At 35.0% G+C, this 11,237-nt stretch overlaps 2 protein-coding genes across 3 annotated transcripts; one reads left to right on the plus strand and one right to left on the minus strand.

Moving 5' to 3' along the window:
* Positions 1 to 273: 273 nt before the first annotated feature.
* On the plus strand, positions 274 to 6,226 carry LOC103490499 (shaggy-related protein kinase zeta). Of its 2 annotated transcripts, none has more exons than XM_008450031.3 (12): positions 274 to 507; positions 1,817 to 1,909; positions 2,180 to 2,239; positions 2,318 to 2,590; positions 2,680 to 2,754; positions 2,830 to 2,886; positions 3,458 to 3,598; positions 3,695 to 3,745; positions 3,822 to 3,917; positions 4,560 to 4,643; positions 4,902 to 5,003; positions 5,672 to 6,226. In XM_008450031.3, the coding sequence occupies exons 1-12, from the start codon at positions 361 to 363 to the stop codon at positions 5,768 to 5,770; spliced, it is 1,278 nt and encodes a 425-aa protein (XP_008448253.1). In that variant the 5' UTR covers positions 274 to 360; the 3' UTR covers positions 5,771 to 6,226. The 2 variants fall into 2 exon arrangements, with proteins under 2 accessions (XP_008448253.1, XP_050947465.1); XM_051091508.1 differs by lacking the exon at positions 274 to 507 and adding an exon at positions 1,123 to 1,269.
* Positions 6,227 to 8,513: 2,287 nt separating this feature from the next.
* Positions 8,514 to 10,910, minus strand: LOC103490500 (reticulon-like protein B17). Its single transcript, XM_008450033.3, has 8 exons — positions 10,253 to 10,910; positions 10,017 to 10,170; positions 9,850 to 9,924; positions 9,571 to 9,715; positions 9,390 to 9,459; positions 9,234 to 9,299; positions 8,983 to 9,105; positions 8,514 to 8,895 (listed from the first exon to the last, which is right to left on the minus strand). The coding sequence occupies exons 1-8, from the start codon at positions 10,728 to 10,730 to the stop codon at positions 8,729 to 8,731; spliced, it is 1,278 nt and encodes a 425-aa protein (XP_008448255.2). The 5' UTR covers positions 10,731 to 10,910; the 3' UTR covers positions 8,514 to 8,728.
* Positions 10,911 to 11,237: the final 327 nt, after the last annotated feature.

The following is an 11,237-nucleotide window of genomic DNA, read 5'->3' on the forward strand; positions in this document are numbered from 1 at the left end:
ATTGATGAGGATTGATTGGTGGTGAAATAAGGCGTTGGGTTCCATTTCCATGTGATTGTTGTCCAAAGGGTTTGGTTTTCAGGAGGTGTATGGGAGGTTACAGTACACTGCCATACATTAGAATATTGTCATTTGGCTCGGACATAGATAAGACAGCAATGGAAGTGTGTGTTTGGACGGTGCTTTTCACCTCCTAATATTGGCGCGTGGGTCTACTCTTATCTAGACTATTAGAAAATTTAGATAATTAATAAAAAGGAACAATTTTAAAAAAATAATAAAAAAACCGAAAATCGGAAAGAAATAGAAATAGAAATAGAGAGAGAAAGTAGAGAGAGAAAGAGAGAGCTCTACTCTCACATGGCCTCCTTGCCATTAGGGCCTCGCCATCAACCTCCACCACAGCCACAGTCACAGCCACAAGTACAGCTGCTTCAACACCCTCAACCTGAAAATGACCGTCTAAATCTCAACTCTCACCGTACCTCAGCAATGGACACCGATAAGGTTCTCTTCCTTTCTCTTTTTTCTCTCTCTCCTTCTTTCTGCATCATAGGTCATTCTTCTCTTTGTGTTGTTTTTCTTCTGTTGATGCTTTATGCGTGCCTGATCCAGCTTGTGATCGTCGTTTCTTGCTAAGCTAGTAGCGATCCATTGTGATTTGGTACTCCTTTCCTTCGCTGGAAAGGTTTGATGAGTAGCCGGAACTTCTATTCGGCGGTTACTAATCTTTTTACGTCTCTGACTAGAGATGTTTTCTGGCTCATTTTTGTTTGTTTGATCGATTTCTTGGTGAAGTAGTTGGTTCAATATTTGATCGAGTACTTAGATGAGATCTTGCGTCTGAGATTGAGCTCAATTTGGTTTAACCGTCTTCTTTTAATTTAATTCCTCTTAAAATCGGGGGAATGTTACGTTTTCTTTGTTCTCTCAACCTTATAAATCGGAAAATTAATTGGTACTGTGCGGACGTCCGAGTTGAACGACTTCGTATCGTTTATTAGTCATCTAAGTGCTGTTTCCGAAACTCCTTTTCCTAGTGATTTCATTTGTTCCGATCTGGTTTAATCTTGGTTGTTGTTTCATCTTCTGTAATTTTGATTGTTATTTTTTGTAATTACAGTTGGTCTTCTCCATGAATCTTTTTAAAAACATTTATAGTTTTGCTTTGGGAAGTCGATAACGGCTGATTCTCTCCTTAGTTCCTTGGGTGGAGATGCAAGCTCTTCCTAGCATGTGATGCCTCTTCGTAGCATGTGATGCTTTCTTGTAAGCAATATTTATCTATTTTGCTTTCGCAAGACGTTGCCCTGGATACATTAATTTGTCTTCTATCCTACATTTTAAGACCCGTCTTCAATTCCTTCAGATATTCCGATCCTTGTCACAAATTCCAAAACACCATCATAAATTTTCAGCGGATACACCAATTATGTAATTACTGTAAATTTAGTTATGCATTTGTGTATTTCATCCTTCACTTCCTAAAATAGACAAGGAGCCTCACATGGGATTCTAGGAACCGCAGAGCAGTACTCCATTTCCTAAATTTAATCCTGGGCTTTCTAGTCAGGCTTCTTGATATTATGTGTGCTTTTATTGACTGCTGATAATCATACAGAACAATTTTGATACTATAAACTTGTCAGCAACAGAAAGGTTTTATTTACCGACTGTTCAGTTCTATTCTATAAAATAGGCTCTCCCTTTCATTGAGCTTTCTATGTTGTCAAGTGTCCCTTATGCATTTCGTATATGTCACTTTTTCGCCTAAACTTTCTGCCTCATTTACCATGCTTTATGCTGCATATTCCAGGAAATGTCAGCTGCAGTGATTGAAGGGAATGATGCAGTAACTGGTCATATCATTTCCACTACAATCGGTGGCAAAAATGGTGAACCAAAACAGGTTAAAATATCATTCCACTCACCTCACAATTTCTTTCTATGATTTGCTCCTTCATTCATTTGTTGAATAAATATGTCTCATTCTTGTATTTAAAAGAAGTTTACCACAAAATTTATTATGGGACAGTATATCCGTAACAGCCTTTTTAACCAATAATTCATTTGCTTTTATGGAACTTTATAGCAATGTAAAAATCTTCCATGTTGTCATAATTAACCTTGAAATATTAGATTACTGAGATGCTAAATTTTTTTCTTGCTTGTAATGTAGACAATCAGTTACATGGCTGAGCGTGTGGTGGGTAGTGGCTCATTTGGAATTGTATTCCAGGTAAGACTTAGTTATATATCACTAACGACAAAGTTTGTCCTATCTGTACAGTTTTTGAAGTCTAACTCGCCTTTTCAGGCAAAATGCTTGGAAACAGGAGAAACGGTCGCCATTAAGAAGGTTTTACAGGATAAACGTTATAAAAACAGGGAGCTGCAACTAATGCGTCTGATGGATCACCCAAATGTGGTTTCTCTAAAGCATTGCTTCTTCTCGACAACTAGTAAAGATGAGCTTTTCTTGAATTTGGTTATGGAATACGTTCCTCAGAATATGTATCATGTTCTTAAGCACTACAACAGCATGAATCAGAGGATGCCACTCATCTACGTGAAACTGTACACATATCAAGTAGGGCATAGTATTTCATTTACGATTGCATGAACTTTTGGTGGATTTTGCTTATATGCTAATACCCCAGTTGTAAATAAAATTTTCAGATCTTTAGGGGCCTTGCATATATTCATTCGGTTCCTGGGGTCTGCCATAGGGATGTGAAGCCTCAAAATCTTTTGGTATGGCTTTTCCCTGTAGTTCTTCTATTTCTCTGGTGGAACTATGTATCTGAAACTATGTCGTGGAAATTGCAGGTCGATACTCTAACTCATCAGGTTAAGATTTGCGACTTTGGAAGTGCGAAAGTACTGGTATGCTCTATATCTATCGTTTCAAATTATGTGGTTCAATACATTTTATGAAGAGGATTGAAGGTTGGAAATAATAGCTTTGAGTCCTCTGTTCAAACCACTAGTTTTTTTAACCATCAGTTTTTCTTTGAAAGAAAATTATTCCATCATCTAACTCTACTCTTTCTCAAGGTACTTTTAGAAAGAGAGTAAAATAAAACTTCAAATATAGCAACAAAAATTAACTAAGCTCATCTACAAATATCATCTAAAAAGTTAAGTTCCTAGGTTAGAGGAACCATATCTTGATTTCTAAAAGCTATGCATTGAGTACCATAGCTTATGACGATATTAACATCATTATTGCACTTATGGAGGCTCTTAAACTTATAATTTGTTCTTTTTATGAACGGGGTAGAAAACAAAATTTTAGAAAACTCACATATTCTTTATTGATCGGTTTGGTTTTTTACCTCCATATTACAAGGGTGAAATAAATTTTAAGACTGGCATTTGAACAATCTACTGATGTATCATATATGCTCACGCAATCTTTCCTCAATGACACTTTTCCTGCCTCTTCTGTTTTCAGATTAAGGGTGAAGCAAATATATCATATATATGCTCACGTTATTATCGAGCTCCAGAACTCATATTTGGTGCAACAGAATACACAACCTCAATTGATATTTGGTCGGCCGGTTGTGTCCTTGCTGAACTTCTTCTGGGCCAGGTCTGTGACTTTGACGCTTCAATTTCTAATAATTTCCCACCAAGAGGTGTATTTCTTCTCTTGCTCCTATGCTTAAATCTTTTTGATTTGTTACAGCCGTTGTTTCCTGGAGAAAATGCGGTGGACCAACTTGTGGAGATAATCAAGGTGATACCTTAGTTGTACATTGATTTTAAAACCATTGAAATGAAGCTTCGTCTCTTATTTTTTGAACTTCTTAAAGGTTCTTGGTACTCCAACTCGGGAAGAAATTCGATGTATGAATCCAAATTACACGGACTTCAGGTTCCCTCAGATTAAAGCCCATCCATGGCACAAGGTATGCAATTAGATATTGACCCATTCAATCAAATGGGTCAAATTTTAATTTTAATTTTTTTTCTCTGTAGGATGTGAAAACGTGAATAGAAAAATACGTATGCAAATTGTGAGCTCATAAATGTCATAAGAAAACTCAGTTGTCAATTAGCTAAATTTGAATCCTTTTTAAAAATTTAACTTCTTATGAGTTGCACATGCAACTCTAGTTATATATCCATGTTGCACTGTAATTTAGAGATTGCCCTAGAACCTTACATGATGCGATTGGGTTTCCAAAAAATGTTCCTAACATTCTGTATTATTCTCTTCTTGGAATGTAAATGTCATCATCGATTTAGGGTGTGTTTGAAATACAAAATCAAGTGTTTAATTTAAAAAATAAATAATTTTGGAAAAAATTAGAGATTTTGGTAAGTAGTAAAAAATAACTTTTGGAGTATATTTTAAATAGTTTTTACCAAAAGTGTTTAAATAAAAATGAGTTTTTAAGAACTTTTTTTTTCTCAAGTCAATCCGACAGACTTTTATTGTTATGGTTTTTGTGTTGCACTATTTTTCGTGCCTTTATTGTCTAGAATACCATAGCATTGCCTATTTTTTGCTGCAGCATTTCTACAATTGAAATGGTTCTTTTATTTAGGTTTTTCACAAGCGAATGCCTCCTGAAGCTATTGATCTTGCTTCACGTCTGCTTCAATATTCTCCAAGTCTTCGTTGCACAGCTGTGAGTTGAACCGTTTTCCACTCTTTATCTGAATTCTAGGTTACATACAATGCTATGTTTGATTTCCTCATCATAAATCAGTTCTATAATGTACTTGGTGTAGAAAATATCTGCAGTTGGCATCACTGTATCATGTTTTTATCTAGCTAACAGTATGCCCAACCATGACTTTTGTTTTCGGCTATCAAGGGAATTTCTGTCCATGATGCTGATGATGATTGTTGGCTTCTACTTATCTTTTCTTTCAATTCATTGCAGCTAGAAGCATGTGCTCATCCTTTCTTTGATGAGCTACGGGAGGCCAATGTCCGCCTCCCTAACAACCGTCCATTGCCCCCTCTGTTCAACTTTAAGCAAGAAGTACGTTAACTTTTTATTTTTTATTTCCTATTGCAAGCAAATTTAAGATACTGGAGAGGTTAATTCAGACTTCTTTAGCGGATGAAGATGATAGGCTTTTAGTCTGTTCTTTGTTTATGAAGATGCCATTTAAATTTCATAAAACTAATTCATTATATACTGGGAGAATGTCTAATTGGAAGACTATTGATCTTGGTTACATCTTTTTACGTTATCTTCCATATAGAAAGAACGTTATCTACCATCCAAAACCCTGCTCTGCTTGCCTGGTAACATGATCTCCCATCAGATTGTTTTTGCTTGACTTGTGGACACTCGAGCTATATGTGTTTGTGCCTCGTCTACATTTTGGATCTATTTTCGTAAACTTAGAGTAGCAGGCTACAAATACATCCACTTGTAACTTATGAGAAGAGCAGTACTTAGGTTTGGTAAACTGGCGAGGCTTTACCTTTCCGGCTAACGTTTTGTTGTGGACTTGGAAATCTTAGGTATAGCCTGGATGTGGGATTTTTATATTTAATTTATTTACTTTTCACGAACATTTTCATAGGTCCTAACAGCATGTTCAAGTAAGAGCCTTTTTCCAAAAAGAAAACCTAAGAGGAAAGAAGAAAATAAAGAAAAGAATTTCAAACTGACATTTCAAATCTCTCATCTTATTACAGTTAGCTGGAGCATCCCCTGAACTGATCAGCAGGCTGCTACCAGAGTATGTGCGAAGACAGATTGGTCTTGGTCTTCAACATCAGCAGGCAAGTACATAAAAAACTGAAGACACGAATCAACATATAAGTTCCATTTATTGGGTGGATGAATGGATGGATGGATCAAATGCAAACAAAAAAGTTCCTTGCAGTCTAGATAAAACCAAGTGGGTATCTTGGCCCAACTCTGTTCCTGAGATGATTTACAAACACATAGCACTCGCTGTTTGGCTTAGCATGGAAATTGTGATATCAACTACTTTATTTTAGCCAATACATATTGATTTTGTATTCCCAATGTCTAGATTTTTTTTTTTCTTTTGTTTTTCGATCTGTAAAATCGGAGAAAGTGAAAAGTGTATGACTGAAAAGGGTATGATTCATGTTTCTAACTAGGCTGTGCCTCCAAGAAAAGCTTAATAGGAGCTTATTGGTAGGCTTCGAATTCGAATTGTTTTGTCCTGATAAGTTTTTCTGTATGTATTATTTAGTCTGTTTCCTAGTCATATTAAAGTATCGGAGATTACTCTTTTTTTTTTCCCTTTTTCCCCCATGGCTTTACTTTGTTTTGTGTAATGTATTGGTTTGAGAAAGATATAAAACTGTCCTGAAACAACCGTCTAACTCAACTGGTGGAATTGAAACATCCGGCATTGACTATATCTATCAAGTTGTAACTACCCATTTACTCGAGGAAATGAGATTTATTTTTTTGAGGAACCAAAAATGAAATTGGGACAGCTTTTTAACCTGTTGTTGACGTTAGTTATTAAATATTTGTTTATTTTCTTTCACTTTCTTCACGCTTGTCATAAGCCTTTAGTTGGTTTGATGTGGAGAAAACTCCACATGTTGCTGCCTGCCTTGTGCGTTGTTGGAGAAAGAGGAAATAACTTCTCTTGTTGTCGTTGTTTATGCCGTTGGAAGGTGGACTATAGAAAAGGGAGCATTGTCGACGGAGCAAGAAGACATGTTTTAGAGGGGAAATAGAGCCATAGTCCTGAGAGAGGAAGCAAATAAATTTTTTAAAATATTGTAAAGAATACAAGACCAAAACAGTCACGTCAAATAATATTTTTGTTCAAACCTTTAGGTCATGAGAAATGACTATCCTGACTCAATTCATTTTTTATGCATAACACAGCTAAGAGGAATGACATGAGTTCCAATGAGTTATGAAGTCTAGAAAGTTGTAAACTTTCAAGACTTGCAAGGTAAGTCGTAAACTACTAAAATTCATATTTTTAGTAATAGAACCCATGAACTCCTTGAGTCAAACAAAGATTAATAACTTCTTAGACATGTAGAGAATAAGTATTTGAACCTCCATTTTGTAAGTTATTTTGGATTACGTAAACCTTGAAAGAACTAAATCTCTCTAGAATCTGCACGTCAAATCACCCATTTCTTTTTTAGTTTTATTTTTAATCTTTCTCACCACACTTACCAACCGTAGCAATTCCAAAAGATGTATTATTTCTAATTAGTTGACGAAAAAAGTTAGGAATGGTATTCAAATAAGATTTAAATAAAAAAAAAATTGAATAGAGATTAAAATTAGGTCAATAAGATTGATCCAAATTTGTGATTAAAATAATATAAATATCAATCAATTATTGTTTTATTATTTTATTAAACAATAAAACTAATTAATTAGATTAATTAGAAATTAAATTGTTTAATTTTAAATTGATTTATCATTTTTGTAAAAAACAATTTAAGTTAATTTTAGAATTCAAATTTGTAAACTTTTCTAAAAGTGAGTGGATTTCTCCAACCAATGAGTAATCTTCTTGCTTGATGTGTTGCAGACTTCATCTTCAACCACAAGTCCCATTAACTTAATCTTGATTAAATTGCTAATTGTTTATGCAAAAAGATGTGCATGTTAATTGGTTATGTATGGTTGATAATTAGATTATTGATGGTGAATCTAATTGAATTTTGGTGAAAATTATCGGGTAGTCCATAAACTTATTTCCCTGCAAAACTCACAAAATTGTCACCTTCTTGATCCCACAATCAAGTTGTTACCTCCAAGGGTTGGGAGTTTACCGCTTGATTTCATCCAGAATTGAACGAGAATTTTAAATTTCAATGGCGACCATTAAAAAAATCCTAATTTATTAAGATTAAGATGTTTTAAAATGTTCGATGGTAAGAAAGTTACTATTCAACCACCTTTTAAGAACAATCCAACTGTATATAATTGCTTAAAATAGTAATTTGGTTCTTGTACTCTTCATCATTCATTTTAGTCCTTAAATTTTTAAATTCGGTTCATATACTATTAAAATGTTCATTATGATTCTTCTACTTTAAACTTTGGTTCCAAAATATGAACACTTTAAAAAGTATATGAACAAAAATAAATCAAGATCGAGAGTTTAAGGATTTAAAATGATCATCGTTTTAAAACTAAAAATTAAGATGAACCAAAATTAAAATTCAAGAATCAAAATAGTATAATATATTCTTTAACATATAAAAAGACTAAAAGAACCTTGAAAAAAAAAAGACTAAAACTTATTGTATGTGGTTGTTAATGTACCATATTAATGAAAAAAAACAATTACTCAAACCAATCCATTTTACGGGCGTTAGGCTAGTAAATTTGACATAAGAATTTGTTTGGTATCACGTCTAATTTTAAAAATAAGTCATTTTGAAAAGAAAATCGCGGACAATTCTTAAAAAAGCTTTTAAAACGTATTTTAAGAAGTTGTTATAAAAAAGGAATTAAATAAAAATGAGTTTCAAAAACCCTTTTTATCTCTTAAATAAATCTAAAGAAATCGCTGGTGTAAAAAATCAATTCATAATTTGAGATTTACTGCGTAAGAGAAAAAGAAACTTTTCCCTCTTTTCATCAGGGCAGACCCAAAATGCACATTCTGGCGCACCCATTTGAATCAATCAATTAAATTTAGGAGGTAAAAAAGCTCTAACAAACACGCACCCATTTGTTTATTATACACTATAGTGTTGGCAGTAAAAAACTCTAAAGGCAAATCAAAGCTAACAATGGGGTTCCGCCACCACTTGGACTTGCTTCTGATCATCCTCCTCCTTGCTTTCTACCACAACCAATGCCTGCCTCTCATCCTCTTGTACTTCTACAATTTCCGGTTCTGACGACACTATAAATTGGCGGCAGTATCGAACTATGACTAGAACAATGAAAGCTGTAACGAACAAAACCATACAGAGCTTAATAGTCATCCTTTATTAAGCTCGAACAATGAAGATTGAAGAAACTAAGAGGGTTGTACCTGTGAAAATTCGGGTCTTTAGGGAAGAAAAGTTCCAAAACACAGTGGCTGCTGATCCTATCACGACCTTCTTATGTGAGCAAGCTTCCCATGCTTCAAACAACCATTGTTTCACGGCATCCACTGTAAAAATTTAAACCCCCATCATCATCATCACCACCATCATCATCTTCTTTTTCAGCATCACATTTTATATACATAATGCAGAAGTAGCTATATTTAAGTGGGTGTTTCCTAGAATTTCTATTTACCTTTGCTGTTTATCTGAATCTGGTAACATGAATACAGCTTTGGCACAGAGAAACTGCTAAAGAACCCTGAAAATGAATGCAGCCTTAAAGTAAGTGATCATAAATCAATGGGAGATTTTTAAGCAAGCTTGAAATGATTTTTTTGTTGTATTATACCAATTGCACAGAGTCTTCTAAGAGTAATAAGATGTCCATATTCAGCTCCTAAAATGAGAAATGGAGCTACCTGAAAAACCCCAGAAATACTTATATCCATTTAACATCCAACCACAGAAGTTAATATGATTTGTTAATTGACGTTGTTCAATGATCATAGATGTTTGAGTTTTATGGTTACTTTCAAGGTCATCTCTGCCTCTCCACAGAAAAGCTCCCTAATCTTCAAAATGGCGAAATTTGCAGCCGGAAGAACCAGTTTCACCAAGTGTTTTATGTCATCTTCTTTAAGCTTGAAGTCTTTATGTTTCTTTTCCACATTGTTCCTACAATTTCAAATTTTATCTTAATGAAACAAGAATCAATTGACAATAATGGGAGGAATGACTATCTATCTTATAAACATTAGGAACTCTCTTAACAGATTTTGATGTGATTAAAGATTGATTAGAAACTGTACCTTTGACAAATTGAATTGGAGACAAACGCAAGACCCAAAAACAGAAGTCCAAGCTGGGAAATTGCTGAGAAAATGCTGTAATTATCAATATTAGAGCTGTTAATAGATAATCAAACACTCGCAGAAAGCTACAATGGTTAACGATTATTCGAGTTTAAGAACCAGACCTAAAGCTAACTCCTCGAGTGAAGCAAGTGGAGAAGAAAAACAAAGAGCCAAGTCCAAACCAAAGGCTTGACTTAGCCGCATCTTTCCACATGATCAGATCAGTTATCAGCTGCCCAATTCGATCAAAACTACCATTCTCATCATTATCAAGTTCTATTATACACATACAAATCAAATCAGAACAGATAGAAACCAAATCAATCAAGAACATCAAATAGAGAAATCTTAGATTTACTTGGAGTTGAACTCGAAGGCGTCGATGGAACTGGAACCAAACTGAGCTTCTCCTTCTTCGACCTCCCGCTCTGTTTCCTCTTTCTAGCCTTCACAAATTCTTCCGCTAAACACAAATCTCTCTCTTCTCTAATCTCCACCTCAGATCGTCTTCTTGACCTTCTAATACTCCTCGGAGAAGAACAACCCATAAGACCCAATTGGGGGCCACGGTTTCTACACCTTCTCCGTGAGACGGCGGGCTCCGGAACTTCGTCGTTCATTTCGAAGCGATCCACGAGACGGGACCTGGATTTCCCGACAGTGGAAGGGGAAAGAAACAAGAGGTCCTGGATGGAAGGAGAAGGGGTTTTCCTTCGCGGGGAAGAAATGGCGTCGACTGAGAAATGGGGTGTTTGGTCGGCTTCAACGGCGAGGCGTGAGGATGATTTTGGGCGAGATCGAGGGTCGGATCGGTGAGATGGAGGAGTGAGATCCATGGAGGAGATTGGTTTAATGGAAGATCTTAGGGCTCAGAATCGGATTTTTGGAAATGTTATAGTTCAAGTTGTGGTTTTGAATTTGATTTTGAAGGGGGAATTTTGGTGGAAGCACATGCCCATCGAGCCGTTGGGAGGGAGAAAGTTTTCCTCTACGACACCGTTTGGCCTGTCTTCCTTCCTTTCCAAATTTTGATAGTGGCAGGAAGCCAACGGTAACATTTTAGAATGAGATAATTTTTTCAATTATTTTGAGATTTTTTTTTTTTTTTGTTAATAATAAATTGTAAACTGGTTTAGAGAAAAGTTAAGAATATTCATATGAGTAGGCGGCGCCACAGAATTTTCTCTTTTCATATTGTTTACATGGAATTTAGAATTTACAATTTAGTTGGTATGAATCTACAAATCTTTAGTAAATAGTTCTTATGATAACCATTGTTTACCGCAATTTTATCAAAACATATAAATTAAATTTTAAAGAAAATCTAATATTTAAACTATAGG

The sequence above is a fragment of the Cucumis melo genome, chromosome 11 (assembly GCF_025177605.1).
Source record: "Cucumis melo cultivar AY chromosome 11, USDA_Cmelo_AY_1.0, whole genome shotgun sequence".
Classification (NCBI taxonomy): Eukaryota; Viridiplantae; Streptophyta; class Magnoliopsida; order Cucurbitales; family Cucurbitaceae; genus Cucumis; species Cucumis melo.